We start from the raw sequence: 18,417 nt of genomic DNA, 5'->3' as shown, positions 1-18,417 counted from the left end.
TAAGGTGCCACAAGTACTCCTCGTTCTTTTTGTTGGTGAAAAGTGTCTGCTCTTCAAGAAAAAGTTCAGCTTTTCTTTGACAACCAAACATTCCAAAACCAAAAAGCTTACAGTCGAAACTTAAAACTTGCAGTTGAAAACCAAACATTGCAATTTGGAAATGTCACCACAGTGCCTCATGGGAGTTGTAGTTCATGCCCCTCATGTCCCCATTCTCCTTTATGAGCCAGGCTCCCCAGCAGGACTACAGTTTTTGTATTTGGTTTGAGTTTTGGGCTGTGTTCCAGGCCTCTTCACCATCCCCAGCTGTGACAACTCTATTATTTCTATACATTGTCATTATGAGAGTGCATGTGCAGAGATGTGGTGAAACTGGAAACACTTATTCAACTCTCCACCTCAACAACCTTTATGAGTTTGGATAAAATGGGGCCTAGCTCTGACCCAGCCAGGGCCAATGAGGTTTGGCAAAATCAATGCCAGTTGTGGTTTTTGCTCAACCTCTGCTTAGACCTAATAGTCCTGCAGAGTTTTGCCACCTAGTGGGATGTCACACTGTCTGATGAGAAGCTTTCATAGCCTGCCAAAAGCAGCTTGCTCTGGTGTCCTGGCCAGTAGCACCGGGCTCTGACGTTCCTCTCCCTGGAATGTGCCTGGGAAGGGCTTTGCTGGTGCTTTTAGTGCACAGGGGCTGAGCTGGTGAGTGCCTGCAGTCAGAGGACAGGTTGGTATATTGCCAGTTTGGAGGAAATGAAAGGGGATGGCAGCTGTTAAGGAGGGCTGTAGGGGAGATGTTTATATTTGGTGTTACGTGAATGCAGTGCTAGTGAGTAGCATAGAATTGCCAGCCCTGGGGATTGAATCCCTTTTTCTATCCAGAGCAAATGCAGCCTGGTTAGTGGCAGGGCGAGCTCCCACACACTGCCCTGCCCAGGTGCTTCACCCCACGGGTGCAAGGAGAGAGGGCCCGGCTCTCTTTGCTGAGGCAATGACTCACCAGTGCTTTCCTGAGCTCCCTTCATTTGTCAGAGCAGAGCTGGCCAGTTCAGGGCCGTCAGACTGGGATGAGCAAGCCGGGAGACTTCAAAGGCTTAGGAGGGAGGTTTTAACTCTGTCATCACGACACTCATCACAAAGCCTGTCACCTTAGGAATGGAGAGACTTTAAAAAACGTCTTAAAATAGATTCCAAAAACAAGGGAGTCTTGGCAGATCGGCGGCTGTCCTCCTCTCCTCGGCTCCAGCACTCCCTTCTCACGCTGCTCAGAGAAGGCATTCAGCAAAAGCAGGAAGGTTCCCCACTCATTCGGAGGCCTTCTTTTAGGTTTAGTTGGACGGGCTGGTCTTGCTGAATCCCCAAAGTTTCAACAAATGCATCTTAGACAAAGCAAAGGACCACTTGTCACCAACCCTCCTAGCTTCCCAGAGGTTCCTGCTTATGGACCAGGCCAGGACCCAGAGTTGGTTCAGTCTGAAAGACTCTTCTCAGACACTTGGCTCAGCGGGCTATATTCTGTTTTATTAATGCAACCCCACTGAGCTCCCCCTTACAGATGTGACTTTACATTGTCCCCATTAGGGTTGCACACATCTAAATGAGGGCAGACGATGCACATGTGGTAGCATCCTGTCACCAGCAGAAGGCATTGACCTATCCAGTGACATGGAACAGCTCCTAGAGTAATAGATAATTACAGCTCTGCCATGGTGCTGGGGCAGGGGGTGGGAAGGGGAAAAAAGTGCTCTGACCCTGGTTAGCAATTCTATTAGCCATATTAACAAGCTCTGGAATCATTTCTAGCCCATTCTGGCTTTGCTGGCAATGCCAGTCTTTAGAGGCTGATGCTGGCGAGACAAATCACTCACCCCATAAAAATGTTTCAGTCCTGGAAGTGCTTTTTATACTAAGGATAAATATCTGCAAGGCTTCATTTTGTTACAGGCTTGAAGCAGAGCCTAGCGCTGTTAGTTACCAGCCATACCCTGTGAGGTCACATATAACATGGCATCAGCAGCAATCAAGCCAATATGTGGAGTTAGTTCAGCCACCAACAGGGAGAACAGGTGCCATTCCAGTGAGCTAATGCCTCCAACACCAGCTGAAGGGAGTGGGTCCACAGCCAGAGCTGTTGCATTTCAGTGTGGTTACTGAATAGCCTTGCTTGAAGAGCTGGCTATTCTGAATGCATTGGGTTCCAGCCCGGGAAACCTCGGCATGAACTGATGCGATGCTGGCTGGGAGCCAGGCGGAAGCATGCGCGCTAGGGAATCTGTATTAGTATTATTTCATTTCATTGGTGATTGTTCTCAAATGAAAAGTCCCCGTTTGTGGCTGGGATCCAGTCTCTTGTACTTGGTCCAAGGACAGCATGAAGGTGAATGGCAAACTAGCAGCCCCATGAGGGACTTTGGCTCAACCACGTCATATTTAGAAGCTGTGAAAATCTCTCAATTTGAAAAATTCAGTGGGAAAGGGTTTAATTTGATAGAATCCCCAAAACTATCAATGGAGAGGCCTTGCTTGGTCCCACCCAGTTGATCCCTGGGAGCCAGGAATGTTCTCTATAGTGCATTTACTAGTACTTTATAGAGTCTAGATTTATATTATCCTAGGGAATAGCCAGTTCACTTATCTCTCGGGACAAGCCCTTCCCATTGTTGCTGATAGCACTTACTTACCCACCTCAGAGGGAGGTGATGAGGTTTAATTAGGTTTTAAACAGGGTACAGGTTTGGTGCCAGTTTGCTTTCCTGGGAACAGAACTCAGCACCTGATGTTTAGAGATGCAGAGACTTTGCAACCACCACTGAAGTCAATGAGAGCTGCAGATACTCACTAACTGTGAGACCCAGGCCCTGAACATTTACGCTCAGTGGGTGCAGGGGAGGGCATACTGTGCATGATCAACCTAATCAACCAGTGCATAAGAGGGACCAGTCCAACCAAAACCAGGAAGGCTTAGCTCTGGGGTTAATTTCACTTGAGCTCCCAACATTCCAGGAAGGTGTTTCAATTAATGGTTTGATTGCATCTCTAATCAGAACTAGCACAAGCTAAACACAAACCAGTGTCACAAAACAGGAAGTAATGAGCCAGCCTAAATCAATCTTTGATCATCCCAGTGGCCTGGGGACAATCAAGTCACATGGAAACAAGTTGATGTATCGTAGCTGTAACCAATGCCAACTTTTTGTTCCGTGTTTCAGAAAATGTTACCCAGCTGATCCCCGACACCGGGAGCATTCTCCACACAAGAGTGGTGCAGTACAGAGAGCTCCTGGACTCACTGCCCATGGACGTCTACACTCACGGCTGTATCCTCCATCCCGAGCTCACCACTGACTCCATGATTCCAAAGTACGCTACAGCTGAAATCCGCAGTAAGTTGCCTCTTTAGCAGGGCTGCCTACCGCTAGTGAACAGTGGCATGGCGTGGGATGTTTATTTCTTTCTATCTTGGCCTTTTGCAAACTCCACACCGACAGGTGCTGTTGACACACATTTAAAAACACAAGGGCATAGGAGATGCAGAGTAAATCAACCAAAGCAGAAGCAGTTCTTTCCCCTGAGCTACTGCGCATCATTTGGTCATGTGACTACATTTCACCTTCAGTGACTTCAGCCTTCCATCGGGGCCTGCTCAAACAGATGTGCCCAGGAGACAGAGCAGAACTCTTCCTTGAAGAACAGGAGACAGTCTAGTGGCTTACTGACCCAATACAATGGCTTCTCTGGAAGCAAATGTCAGGTGTCGCTCAGACTCCTGTATGCTCTTTACTTCAGTTGCTTTCTCCGGGAGCTTTACTCCAGATGTTTATTCCCTCTGGTTCAAAGCCATTCTGCATGAGTTCCAAGTCACTCACATTTTACACTGTGCCCCTCGCCAGGGTGGAAAATATATCTTGTGAAACAATGGAAATCCTGCCACTTTGAAAATCTCAGTCTCCTTTGCCCATGATGAATCAACCCTTGACCATTCCCCGTAGCTTACAGCTAGAACTGGTAGAAACATTTTGGACAGAATGTTTTTCCATTGGAAAATTCCATTTAGTTGAACCTGCTATTTTCCAGGGGATCATGTCAAAATTTTGTTTCGATAATGTTGGAACATTCCATTTTGGCATTTTTGAAATGGAACATTGTGATTTTTCATTTCACAAAATGGAAATTCCGGTTCCCGCACAACTCTACTCACAATCAACTGCTGAGTAGCGAGGAGCATCCCTGGTTCCCTGTGAGACAGTGAGAAGATGGAGGGTAGCCAGCACCTTCCAGGATGGGACCATTAGATCCTCCAGACATAGTATCACCCTTGCTTCCTTCTGGGTCCCCTTCTCTAGGACAATAATCTTCCCGCAGAGTGCTGCCCAGGGCACTGCTTACAGGATCCCAGATGGGGCTTATCATCCTCTCCAAGATGATTGTCTCTTTCCTGTAGGATATTTGTACCCTGTGACCAGAGAGGCAGATGGGGATTGTGAACCTGCTGCAATGGGAGCTGCAGGACTTCTCTCATGACCAGGCACTGAGCATGCAATGGAGTGCACTGTCAGCATCAAGAAGAGCTGCTGTCAAAGCCCTGTCATCATAATAGATACAGACATAAAAACCCAGAGGGCCAGGGCCAGTCCTGGCGCAAGCAGGTGCTAGTCTGTTGGGCTTCAGTGGAGTTGCATTATTTTAAGCCAGAACTGAACCTGACCCAGAGTGGCTAACATCCAGGCACTACGTTCTGCCAGTTACCCATGACTAAGATGCTCAGCCAGTGAGTAGCCTCTTTACGGCTTTCTATGGCATTGTTATTCACTTGAGATAATTATGGTGTGGTGGTTCTGATTCCAAACAACCAGTCTGGAAAGGAGACAGAGAAATCAAATGCAGCCTTTGGGACAGAGGGTATTTAGTCCGTCTAGTCGCAGTTCAGAGGGATCAGCCTCCACGTGTCCAGAACCAACATTATCGCTGTCAGTTACTGGGCCCTTTGCAGATGTTTTATTCATACATGCGGGTGGAGGACATGCTGCACCCTTCATTATTTTATAAAGCATATTGCATTCGGATGCATAAGCTGTTATTGCTGAGGGGGCACAGCTAGGAGAGATTGTTATCCTGCACATCACAGCTCAGAGACTGTGCCAAACAGGGCATGCAATGCACACGCTTAGGGCCCGGGTTTCCATGATTGCCGAGCGCATTCCATTCTAACATGTGTTGTCCATTCTTGAGGACTAAGACAGCCCTTTGAACCTTACGCCCCAGTGGGGCTGTGAGTTTTGGCGAGTACAGACTTTGGAGTCCTGGCCACAAAAGGGTTATCTGCCCCTCTTCGCACCATGGAGGGGGATCCACACCAGTACTAAACAGGCCAGCATGGGTGCAGGGCTGTGTGTGGAAGAGGCCTGTAGGATCCAATGGCCCGCAGGGCCCAGGTAGGTGGAATAGCAGCCATGGGTGTGTGAGTGAGGGGGTGGAGGGTATATTAGCCCTGTGGCCTGCCTGTGGGTTGGGGAATGGACTCTATCCCCAAAGACTGCCTACTGCCTCCCATGAAGCCCTAGTACTTTCTCTTTGAGCAGGAGGGGGAATATCATAACGGACCACATCAAGTGTCCAAATCACAGCCTCTCTTTCCTCCCTCTCCTTATCTCTCTTTTTCTCCCTCTCTTTCATGCATACTTTCTCCCTGCTGCTCTGCTCCTTTTCATGTGCGCTCTCTCCTGCTCTCCTTCTTCCTCTCCTTTCCCACACCTCCAGTGGGCTATTTCATTATTATTTTCAATAATTTAAAGGTCATATGGGGGAGACTGCACAGGGATTCAATTACAGACACTGGATGAAGCGACGTAAGACTGTGTACTTGACCTTCAAGCATTCATGAAACATTGACGATACTTAATATAACTCAGCTGCAATGACTACTCTTAAAGTACGGTTCTCCTCTGGGAAGTGACTTTGTCAGAATGACACTGGAGGGCCCCACCGTTATTGTCTCTCAAGGACTCTGGATCAGAATTGCTCATGGATCACAGTTTACAAGTACAAGATTTTTAACCTTTGACAAGCCCATCCTAGGATCTGGAATTAAGCTGGGCTCATGTATCACAGACAATCAAATGTCTGCTGTTGATGATGTCCTTCTCTGCCAGATTTTCCTCAGAGTCTTTGCTGTTTGTGTCCCATCCCCATCTAGCTGGGATTCTCTCACATGCAGTCACAGCCTTTTCTCATATGGGCGCCCCATCTCCATCTTCTTATATGCGCCTTTGCCAGGGCCGGCTCCAGGGTTTTCGCCGCCCCAAGCAGCCAAAAAAAAGCCGCGATCGCGATCTGCGGCGGCAATTCGGCGGAAGGTCCTTCGCTCGGAGCGGGAGTGAGGGACTGTCCGCCGAATTGCCGCCGAATAGCTGGACCTGCCGCCCCTCTCCTGAGTGGCTGCCCCAAGCACCTGCTTGCCAAGCTGGTGCCTTGAGCCGGCCCTGGCCTTTGCATCTCCACCCTGCCTTTTCCTTGTGCCACAGGCACCTTGAAGTCTTCTCCCTTCCACCCTCACTGAAGTTCTTTTGTGATCTGACCTAGACTTCCCTCCTGCTCTCAGTCCTGAGGCTTCACATCCAGGACATGCCCTAAGTACGTAAAGGGAGTATTACAAAGTGCAATCTGCTCATGCAAATATCCCATTGGCACACATAGGGCCAAATTGTACTCTCAGTGGAGCTGGTTTAAATCCAGAATAAGGCTAATGGAGTCAAGGATGAGAAACCAAGTTGATGAGAATTATACCAGGAAGAGTCAAGCACAGAACAAACTGGTGCTTACAATATACTGTTGAGAAACACACGAACATTTCTTACCTTGTCAGGGAAGTGAAAGGGAAAGGGGGAATTGCAGTGAAACAGTTCTAACCACAGTGCTAAACACAGGGGGTGAACTCCTAGCCCCACTGAAGCCAATGGGAGTTTTACCATGAACGTCAATATGGCCAGGTTTTCACCCTGGGAACACAGTGTACATGACAGTAGTGTTCATCCCAGAGAGCACCTTGAAGCTGTGCTAGGGACAGAGAGCACTGCAGGGCTCTGCATAGACCAAATCCAGGTCAACACTCTCGGAGCACAAAAGCAGTCATAGAAAGGATTTGAGCACTGTGCATGTATAAAGAGGGGGACCCACCCCCTACTGGGGGAAATGAAGGTCACACTATGTTAACGGAGAGATCATTTCCCCTACATTCTCAACAACATTGAACTCAGTTTTGGCCTTCCACCTTGATGGAACAATAATTCCGGCCCCCTGCACTAACAATTCCATCATTGTAGAGTCTGCCTCAGAAAAGATTGTATAGCAATCGGCGTGGGGAGACAGGCCCCCTTCATTCTATTCCTGACTTTGCCACAAACACCCTTTGTTACTCTGGGAAGGTTCCTTGACCCCTCAGTATCGGTCTATCTGGGCTACTTATCAGGCCCCCTCACTGTAGTATCTGTGCACCTCAGGTTAATCTCCACCTCCTTTTCTATCTCAGTCCCTTCTCAAGTCTTCCTATTGGTCAGTGCGTATGGTGGGCTCTTTCTTGACATCAGTGGGTTTTTTATGTTGAGATGGTTGCACTCCATCACATGTATGTGTTTCTATGTGCACACGTACACTATTGCTTTCTAATGGGTGGAAGCAGATCTGCTCATGTGGCTAGCAGTCCCTTCTACTGGTTAAGTTAGTGCCACTACTGCAATTTACTGAGTACCACCTTGTGGTTTTGGAGCACAGTGATGATTATCAGTATCTATTTATATTGCGGTAGCCCCTAGGAGCTAGGCCCTGGACAAACACAGAATACAAAGATGGTCCTTGCCCCAAAGAGCGTACAATCTAAGCAAGCATAAGAGTGTGGGTTCTTTTCCCTGTGCTGTGTGTCTATGAAGACTTGATGACAATGGTGTTGGCTGACCACAGCTTAGTGCACAGAAGACGAAGTAAAAGGCTTCCAGCCGTGTGCCTAAAAGAAGTTCTCTAGGATTGGGATTATACCAGTCCATTGGATCAGCGGTTGGCAGAACCAGGAAGCCAGGATGCATTTTGGACAGAAGCTGCTGGGCAGTCGCCTGGTCAGTGGGAGAGAGATGCAGAACAGAGAGAGAGGGACATAGGATGAAAGAACATACAACTAAAGCCATTCATTATTTACCATTATAATTCTGAACTCCTCAGCTCCTGGGATGGCACATTCATTAGAGGGAGAACTTCCCCTGGCAGGACGACTGAGTACTCCTTGCTTCAGAGGTAGATGTTGGGATGCTTTCTTGGGGTGACCGGAACTCCAGGTGACCTTGTTACCCCTTTGCCTTAGCAAGAGAGAGATTTGTGAGTGTCACCCCCAGGTTGCTAGCCAGCCAACCAAGTTCCCTAGGACTCTGCCAGCCCTCTTTTCCTTACAGGGAACACTTGATACACCCTTGTCCCCAACCCCCCCTAGAAGTGCATTCCTCTGCAGTGTCCAGCCCCTGCCACTGGACATTCCCAGAGATTACCAAGTCTGCTGTCTCCAAAGAGACCGTATACACACCAGCCTGTTGGCTCGGCAGAGGTTTCGCACTTTATGTGAAAACATTGCACTGGGATGAACTTATAGTAAAATGAATAACAGGTTTATTAATAGTGGACAGAGATCTAAGTAATAATGAGCAAGGATAATAGGAACAAACTGGTTACAAAGAAAACAAAAGTATCATGAGCTTTTGATACTGTGTGCAGGTCTGGTCACCATATCTCAAAGAAGATCTATTAGAATTGTAAAAGGTGCAGAAGGGCAGCAAAAATGATAAGGGATACAGAGCAGCTTCCATACAAGGAGATTAAGAAGACTGGGACTGCTCATTTTAGAAAAGAGACAACTAAGGGGAGATATGATAGAGGTCTATAAAATCATGACTGGTGTGGAGAAAGTGAATAAGGAAGTGTTATTTACCCCTTCACGCAACAAAAGAACTAGGATCACCCCATGAAATCAATAGGCAGCAGGTTTAAAACAAACAAAAGGAAGTACTTCTTCCCACAACGCACAATCAACCTGTGGAACTTGTTGCCAGGGATGTTGTGAAAGTCAAAAGTATAACTTGGTTCAAAAAAGAATTAGAGGAATTCATGGAGGACAGGTCCATCAATGGGTATAAGCCAACATGGTCAGGGATGCAACCTCATGCTCTAGGTGTCCCTACATTTCCAACTGCCAGAAGCTGGGACTGGATAACAGGGGATGGATCACTTGATAATTGCCCTGTTCTGTTCATTCTCTCTGAAGCATCTGGCTCTGGCCACTGTCTGAAGACAGGATTCCATTGGTCTGACCCAGTCTGGCCATTCTTATGTTCTTACACTGGTACAAATCCCCATAGCAAGAACATACCATTTTGCTCCTCTTGAACAACCCCCATGGCTCAGCACAGAAATAAGGAGTCCGGGAGCTCTCTGGATTCAGATGCACCTCTCCTCATATCACAGATCAACCTGCTGCAAGCAGTCCTTGCACCAGGCAATACACTGTCCCTAGCACAGTGCAGGACAGTTGGGGTGCATACCAAAGAATGAGCGAATGCAATTCTGTGGGACAGAACACACTGCAGAAAATGCCACATTGACCAAGTCATGCCTCTTACCTGCAGCCCAAGGGCAGCCCTTGCTGAAACATACTTGCTGTATAATTCAGGCACTTACCAGCTGGTAAACAGTAAGCTGGCCTCAACCTTAACAATAGTGGTGGCATAGTCCCAATATCATAATAAAAGCTAAATGCCATGTCATCCCCCAGCAGGTTCATCCCAGCCCCAGTGGACTTCAAATGATATTCAGCTCTTAATTTTCTCTTCTGGATTCCTGTTAGACTGCCAGCATACGTACTTTTTAAAGCTTTCCTGAACACTTGCTGCTGCATACCTTGTGCCTGCAGCTTTATCCTCATCAGATCAGTAGTTTGTGTTGTGTTCTTTTCACCCTCATTTGCCTTGTGCATACAAAATAGACATTGCTGGGACCTTTATAAGAGCTGAACAAATGGTTTATTAATTACAAAGTCTACCCATGAAATTCTGTACATCTGTGCCCCTATGAGCCCCTCAATGCCACTGTCATGTAACAGCAACTCCTATCAAGCCTGACAAACTCACTACACCTAACACATTGCTGTCATGATATTTATCTACAAAGAATGTTGCTATTCTGGGTCCTAGGTTCCCCATACACAGCTCTGCCCATGGCCCAGTGCTGCCTGCAACTCACTCTGTATTCCACGGCTGAGTTCTTCTTGCACAGAAACTACCAACTCTACCAAATGGCATAACTATTCTTTAAAATCAGTCCATGACCTGGATAAACAGCCAGGTCCAGCTTTCACTTGCAGCAGAGTGAGGGGGATGGATAAGGAAATATCTGTATCATACTCGCAACCCTCTTCCCAACCCCAGGCAGCTATGCCAGGTACACCTCACCCCTCTCGAGGAGATGAGCAGTGGGCTGGCCGTGATACTGTACAGGCATTAATCACTCTGGCTGTGCTGGGGAATGAAGGGAAAGCCAGAGGCTGATTTATAGACTAGCCCTGCATCTTGCTGAACCACTGATGTTGTCATAATTACCAGTGATCATTTAAGGGAGGCACAAGAAAGCAAGGGGGAAGCGAGTCATTACTGGGCTATCTTGTTCACTGATGAGCCTCCAGAGGTGTCTGTTTTTAATCTAGTAACCTGTTCACTGCATCATCAGCTACCACAAGCAAAGTGTCCTGGATATGTGAGTCTCAGAGGAAGGGTGAATGTGCACTGCATACCTTGCTGTACATCTATCTATACTTAAGGTGTTGTTATTGTAGGCCAGGGATCAGCAATCTTTGGCACGTGGCCCATCAGGGAAATCCACTAGCGGGCCGGGCCAGTTTGTTTACCTGCAGCATCCGCAGGTTCTGCCAATCGCATCTTCCACTGGCCGCGGTTCACTGTTCCAGGCCAACGGGGGCTGCGGGAAGCGGCGGCCAGCACATCCCTCGGCCCGTCTGACGGGCCGCATGCCAAAGGTTGCCGATCCTTGTTATAGGCCAAGTCCTGCATTCCTGCCACATCCCCAAATCCCAGTAACTTCACTGGGAGTTTGGGATCCCAAAGGCAAGCAGGGTCAGGCTTAGGCCATCAAAGTGCCCAGGGAGGCTATTAGTACTCCTTGCTGATGGGGTAGTACGTATCTTCCTGGTACAATGGAGCTAGCCATGCTTCTTGCTCAAAATGGAAAGTGTTCCCATCTCTAGCTTAAATCAGGCTGTTGCTTATTAATTATCAGTGATCATTATTATTAATAAACCAGATTCAGTTCTCAGTTACACTTCTGTAAAATCCGGAGTAACTGCGTTGAAACCACCAGCGTGACTGAGAACAGTCTTTCGCTTGACAGGCCCAGATTGAGAAAAGCCCCAGTTTCAATGGGATTTAAGCATATGCTGACGTACTTTCTGGTACTGTAAGTTCTTGCATATTCACGTAGCACTTTTTACACAAATGAACTGCACCTCAAGGTGATTTATAGACTAACAGCCTTGCTTTCAAACTGTTCTCTAGATGATGCTCGCAATTCCCTATCAATTACACTCTCCAAGGGTAAACCCACCAGAGCTGAACAAAATGTCTCGGCAAATATTTACTGTGAAAGTTAATGGGCCAGATCCTTACTTGGTGTACACTGATTTCAATTTACCTGGGGATCTACCTTCATGTTTTTACCAGTATTTGCACAATCACAAGGTCCATGGGCAGCTGCAGTTTTTGGCTGCAAGAAGATCTGGATTCTGCCCCCCACCCAGGGTGGTACAACTCTGGAAGTTAGATCTAAAGTTACACCTCCTTGCACCAAGGCTGATTGAGGCCACTATACAGACAGGTGTGCAGTAGAAACCACTTTTCCAGGTGTAATGATTGGGGGGAGAATGACAGTTTCATAGCCAGAATGAGGCTCTTTTCACACAGTGCCAGGTCGGCATCACCGCTGCTGAAACTAGCCTCCCATCCACAGTGCGAGAGGATGCAACAGCTCCCCCGAACTGTCCTTCTGTCTCCCCCCAGGACACTTAGCTAATGCCAGTACGGAGCTGATGAAGCTGGACTACGAAGGGGAGCCCCAGCTGACTGAGCCATACCTTTCCAAACAGAAGAAACTCATGGTAAGACATCTACAGCAACACATGGGACTTTATTTCTAGGAGGGAGAGGGAGGATGGACCCCAAAGAACAGTCAAGGGCGCCCATTGCTGGGGCTCTGATACTACTGAGAGACCGGATCCATTCTAAAGTGCTGAATATTTCCTCCCAAGTCACCCTGATGTTGTGTCTGTACCACCTGGGGACTAGACTCCCAAGTGAGCTGAAACCACTAGTAGAGCCTTTCTTTCCCCTCACCCCTCTCTGGGGCTGGACTCACAATGGGGCATCCTGAATTTTACTGCAACTGGGATGCCAGCTGGGGCTTGTGTGGTCTCCAGGAAGCAGCTCCGTTATGTGAGCCCAAAGGGTGCTTCTCTGGCTGATCCAGTCAGATCTATGCTGAGCTGCTCTTACCGGGAAGTTGCTTCCCGGGGCCAAAGTGGCAAGAGCTCAGCTGTGCTAGTCTCACCTGGGAGGCTTCCACCCCTTGCTGAGCCTTGAGGAGCTGTGCTGCTGAGCTGGAAGCCACCTTGGGCTAGGAGTTGCTTTCTCTTAGCCAAAGCTAGTAGGAACTGTGCTGAGCTGGGCTAAAATGGAAGTTGCCTCCCCATGGTTGAGTAGGTGTCAGCAGGGGGTCACTTTTACATGGATGAATCTTCTCTCCAGAGTCTGGTGAACTCCTCCTGCAGCTGTTGAATAACTAGAATGACGAAGGGGTTTAGAAGGTGTTGTGTATGTTCTGCATTGCACCCTTTCTAGTGCCAAGAGCACCTGCGCAAGGAACGTGTGGTCTCAAGGCCACCCATTCAGTGTAAACCTGTGGCTTTTATCTAGGCCAAGATCCTGGAACACGACAATGTGAGCTACTTAAAGAAAATCCTTGGCGAGCTGGGAATGGTGCTAGACCAGATTGAAGCCGAGTTGGAGAAGAGGAAACTCGAGTATCAAGGTAGGCAGCTTTGTGAGGTGTTTTGTAAGGCACTGCTGAAACGCTGGCCCAGTACAGAGCAGTAGCTTTGCTGCGTCACAACAGTCACACCCTCTCATCCAGAGGTTATTGTGAGGCATTCCCTTCTCTTTACCATAATCACCCTTATCCCTGAGGTGACATTGTTCTGATGCCTTGGGAGGCACCACCTAGGAAGTAACACCTGTGTGGTGCAGCACACAAAGGGTTAAGGGCTCCCTGCTGATCTCAGATGCCCGGGTTACATGGTTCCACACATCTCTTTCCCTATTTTCACTCCCCTCTGCTGGCTGCGTGATGACACCGCATAATGAACCCCCAAGAAACCAGATGAAAGTTCAGAGGCAGAGGAGTAATTGCACTCAACTGCTATGATGAAATGTCAGTGGTGTGGCTTGTCATTCGCCATTCAGATCGACTGCTCCACCCACCTCCCATCGAACATGCCTACAAGGGAAGCGAGGTTGTGGTGAGAGCTGCTTTGACATTACACCGTGACCCTGGAAAACAACAGAGCTGGGGTGGGGCAGAGGAACTTCCTCTGCTCCAGTTGTGACTGAGTCCATTGCAAAGTAACAATAGTTTGTGTGTGAGGCCCAAAGAAGCTTGTATGGAACTACGATCAGTGAAGCAACTTCAGGGAGGCCAGGAGCGTATCTGAAAACACCTGGAACAGTCCCACTTTTCGTGCAGTAGGAAGGGAACAAGGAATTCTGCTCAGATGCATTGAGTAGGGTTTGGAAATACATCACTGCATTAGAAAGAGCTAAATAAACCTGTGCTCATGGGTTACACAGCAGGGCACTCTCTGCAGAGAGGGATTGAGCAGCCTTCGCTGCTCAGGCAGTGGGGGATTAAAGATGTGCCTTTTCCGCATAAACAAGACATTTCTCATAAGTGGCCTTGTCAGTGTATTTTAGCACTGGCCTGTGCAGGCTTTGGTGTATGGCTTTGTAAATCATCGGCTTTGTTTAATTCAAGAAGCTTCTAGTCACTCCCAGTGACTCGTTTGTGAAATGCCTTGGGAATGGGGGCGTCACACAAAAGGTCCAAAGTGATAGCATATTGTAAGCTAGTCAGGGCAAGTCAACACTACAAAATTAAGTTGACCTAAGTTACATCGACGTCCAGCCACTGCAGGAATTACATCGCTTTTGCATGTCCACACTACACTCCTTGTGTCAGCGGTGCATGTCCTCGCCAGGAGCTCTTGCGTCAATTTGTCAGTGCGGGGCATTGTGGGACAGCTTCTGAAAGACAGCAACAGTCGATGTAAGCAGCACAGTGTCTACACTGACACTCGGTCAACCTAACTACATTGACCTAAGCGCTACGTCTCTCACGGAGGTGGAGTTATTACGTCAGCGTAGTGGGCGAGTTACAGTGATGGGAGCTACATTTTAGTGTGGACGCTTACAGATCTAGGTTGATGTAAGCTGCCTTTCATCGACCTAACTCTGTAGTGTAAACCAGGCCTCAGTGCTTATGGCTGCAAATGGCAAAAAAAAAAAAAGGAGAAAAATATTCCCCCTAATTATGGTTTGTAACCTATCACTTAAGGAGAGTGGCAGAAGAAATTCAGTAATGATAAGTGCAAAGTAATGCACATTGGAAAAAATCATCCCAAATATACATACAAAATGATGGGATCTAAATCAGCTGTTACCACTCCAGAAAGAGATCTTGGAGTCCTCATGGAAGTTCTCTGAAAACATCCACTCAATGTGCAGCAGCAGTCAAAAAAGCTAAGAGAATGTTAGGAACCATTAGGAAAGGGATAGATAATAAAACAGAAAATATCATAATGCCACTATATAAATCCACTGTACACCCACACCTTTAATACTGCATGCAAATCTGGTCAGCCCATCTCAAAAAGGGCCCATCGCAGAAAAGGGCAATGAAGATGACTATGGGTATGGAACAGCTTCCATACGAGAAGAGAGTAAAAGTAGGACTGTTCATTTTAGAAAGAAGACAACGAAGGGGGGATATGATAGAGATACATAAAATCATGAATGATATAAGAAGTTATTTACCCCTTCACATAACTCAAGAACTAGAGGTCACCCAATGAAATTAATAGGCAGCAGGTTTAAAACAAACAAAAGGAAGTATTTCTTCATACAATGCACAGTCAACCTGTGGAACTCATTGCCAGGGGATGTTGTGAAGGCCAAAAGTATACCTTGGTTCAAAAAAGAATTAGATAAGTTCATGGAGGATAGGTCCATCCATGGCTCTTAGTTCCAGGTGTTCCTAAACCTCCAATTGCCAGAACCTGGGACTGGGCAACAGCGGATGAATCACACAAAATTACCCTACTCTGTTCATTTCCTCTGGGGCACGTGGCACTGGCCACTGTCAGAAGACACGGATACAGGGTTAGATGGACCATTGGTTGACCCAGTGTGGAAGTTCTTATGTTCTTAATGCATGTGCAATTGTACACCTAATATGCATGCAAAGTTTTTGTAAATGCACATTTATATTCTGGATTTTTGCACGCACAATTGACCATTTATAAATCTCACTAATTATTTACATATACAAATGGGCAATTTTTGCATGCAATCAAGGAAATTGAATGTGCAAATTAGGCCTGCAATTGCTCACAGGTATTTCTGATCATCTATCACTGAATGTTTAGGGCCAGGGACAACAGGTTGATGGGGTGACATTTCCATTAAAAATAACAATAAATCTTTGTACTTCTATAGTGCTTTCCATTTAAGGATCCTAATGTGCTTCACAAATAACAATTGACTAAGGCTCATACCATCCCTTCCCCTGTGAGGTAGATCAGTATCCTTTTAGACAGGGACCCATGGAGAGATTAAGTGACTTTCCCAGAGTCACACAGCAAGTCAGTGTCAGAGCGGGGGCTGGAACCCAGACCTCCTGATTGCACATCCCATGCTCTGACCATCAGAAAGTACACATCCCAATTCATATACATCACTGGTCACACTGCAATTCCTGTGCTTTCCTTCTCTTCCATTTTGTCATTCTTCTCCCGTTGTGTTCTGATATTTATGTAGTACCCCAGTCTCCGGTGTCTGGGTTTCCAGAGGAGGCTGCTTCCTGAAAAGCAGGGTTATTCCCAAGGACACCAACGATTCAGCTGTCCCTCAGTAAATGCTTTGTAATGAGCACACAGGCCACAGCAGGAACCACCAGCATCTGACCAGCCACAGAGACTTTGGGATGGGGGCATTACAGTCCCCCAGTTGTGCTGAAACTGACGGGAACATCAGTGGAAAACCCAGTGTGTTTGTGCTGTTCACGGAGGGCAGATATTTTATGGGTCCTACATAAAATGCCTGCAGAAGCCTGAAAGATTCACTTAACTCCCAATTACAGAGCGTGAAAGCCTGATGAAAAGAAAGCTATCAATTACCAGACCAGAGCAAAGCAGCCCAACAGGGTTTCTGCTCCGCCCCGCAGGGACCCTGGCATGTGAGCAGAGAAAGATTCCATCTGGGACTGAGCTGCTGTACAACAGACAGGGAAATGGCTTGCCAGGAATATGGGAAGCCCCTGGGGATTGCCACTCTGAACAGCCATCCCAAAGGTCAATGCTGCCAATGAAAGGAACAGAGCCTCACTGATACTTAATAAAGGATTCATAGGAATCGCCCGTCTCTTAATAACCTTTAATCTTTTGTTTCCTTGTCCAGCCCCCTTCATTCTGTTAGCCACCCACTTTCACTGCCATGAGTACAATGGAGGCTACAAGCCAGGGGTCAGCCACCTACGGCACGCGAGCCGATTCTGAGTGGCACGCTGCTGCCCACTGAGAGGAGGGGCCGGAATGCACCACGTTGTGCGAAGAAGTGGGGGAGGGGGAAGCTTGGCTGCCGCAGGATCAAGCTTCTGCCTCCTGCCCCCACAGGGGAGAGCGGGGGGGGGGCTGAGTGGGGCGGGGGGCCGGGATCCCCTCCCCACCGCTCTCCCCTGCGGGGGCAGGAGGCAGAAGCTTGATCCTGCGGCAGCCAAGCTTCCCCCTCCCCCACTTCTTTGCACAACGTGGTGCATTCCGGCCCCTCCTCCCCCCAGCCCCGAGGAGCAGAGCCGAGCGGCAGCGTGCTGGCTGCTCCGTAGAGCAGGCAGAGAGAGGTAGGGACGGGCCTGTGGGTGGCAACAGGGCATATCCCTCCCAGCCCCCTGCCATGAGCCGCTCAGGGCAGGGGGCTGGGAGCACCCCAGCCTTCTGCCCTGCACCTCCCCACGCCAACGCACACCCAGCCCCCTGCCCTGCACCCCCCACACACCACCCAACCCTCTTCCCTGACCTCGAGTTGCCCCTAACACCCAGCCCTCTGCCTTGCACCTCCACACCCCCCCCAGCCCTCTGCCCTGACCTCGAGTCCCCCCCAACACCCAGCCCTCTGCCCTGAACCCCCCACCCCAGGCCTCTGCCCTGACCGAGTCCCCCCCCAACACCCAGCCCTCTGCCCTGACCTCGAGTTGCCCCTAACACCCAGCCCTCTGCCCTGACCGAGTCCCCCCCAACACCCAGCCCTCTGCCCTGAACCCCCCCACACCCAGCCTTCTGCCCTGACCTTGAGTCCCCCCAACACCCAGCCCTCTGCCCTGAACCCCCCCACACCCAGCCTTCTGCCCTGACCTTGAGTTCCCCCACAACACCCAGCCCTCTGCCCTGAACCCCCAACCAGCGGGCTGAGCAGGCTGGCGGTGTAAGATCAGCATTTTAATTTAATTTTAAATGAAGCTTCTTAAACATTTTGAAAACCTTGTTTACTTTACATACAACAATAGTTTTAGTTATATAATATACACTTAGAGAGAGACCCCTTCTAAAAAAACGTTAAAATGTATTACCGGCACACGAAATCTTAAAGTGTATAAATGAAGACTCGGCACACCACTTCTGAAAGGTTGCTGACCCCTGCTATAAGCTCTTTGGGGCAGGGACTATCACTTCTGTGAAGCACCCAGCAGGCTCTCAGACACTATGAAAGTGGTTCTAAGCAATGTGACAAGCAGGGCTGAGGGGGCTTGAAATTCGTGGGTTGCAGGTTTGGAACATATCTTGGAACTGGTTAGTCAAGCAACAATTCCTGCAGCCACCTCACTCTCCAGGGCAAGATAACTGGTTCTGGCTGTGATGGGAGTTGTCATTCCCAGTCAAAAGCAACATGGGGACTTAATAGCTATCAAGTTCAGGCCCAGTAAACCCCACAGGTGCGGGGATTATGGAAAGCCATGTAGTCACTGGAGTGAGTCTGTGCCTACCCTGCTAATCATGTCAGA

At 48.4% G+C, this 18,417-nt stretch overlaps 1 protein-coding gene across 1 annotated transcript in view; it reads left to right on the top strand.

Annotated features, from left to right (window-relative positions):
* GDAP1L1 (ganglioside induced differentiation associated protein 1 like 1) overlaps positions 1–18,417 on the top strand; it is a 35,607-nt gene that overhangs the window by 8,326 nt on the left and 8,864 nt on the right. Inside the window, exons 3-5 of the mRNA XM_008172135.4 lie at positions 3,207–3,380; positions 12,096–12,193; positions 13,008–13,122. Coding sequence (XP_008170357.1) covers positions 3,207–3,380; positions 12,096–12,193; positions 13,008–13,122 — 387 coding nt within the window. The remainder of the gene's footprint in view (positions 1–3,206; positions 3,381–12,095; positions 12,194–13,007; positions 13,123–18,417) is intronic.

Source organism: Chrysemys picta, chromosome 13, assembly GCF_011386835.1.
Source record: "Chrysemys picta bellii isolate R12L10 chromosome 13, ASM1138683v2, whole genome shotgun sequence".
Lineage (NCBI taxonomy): Eukaryota > Metazoa > Chordata > Testudines > Emydidae > Chrysemys > Chrysemys picta.
Note: the sequence above shows the minus strand (reverse complement) of the source record. Positions and strands in the feature narration are given on the sequence as shown.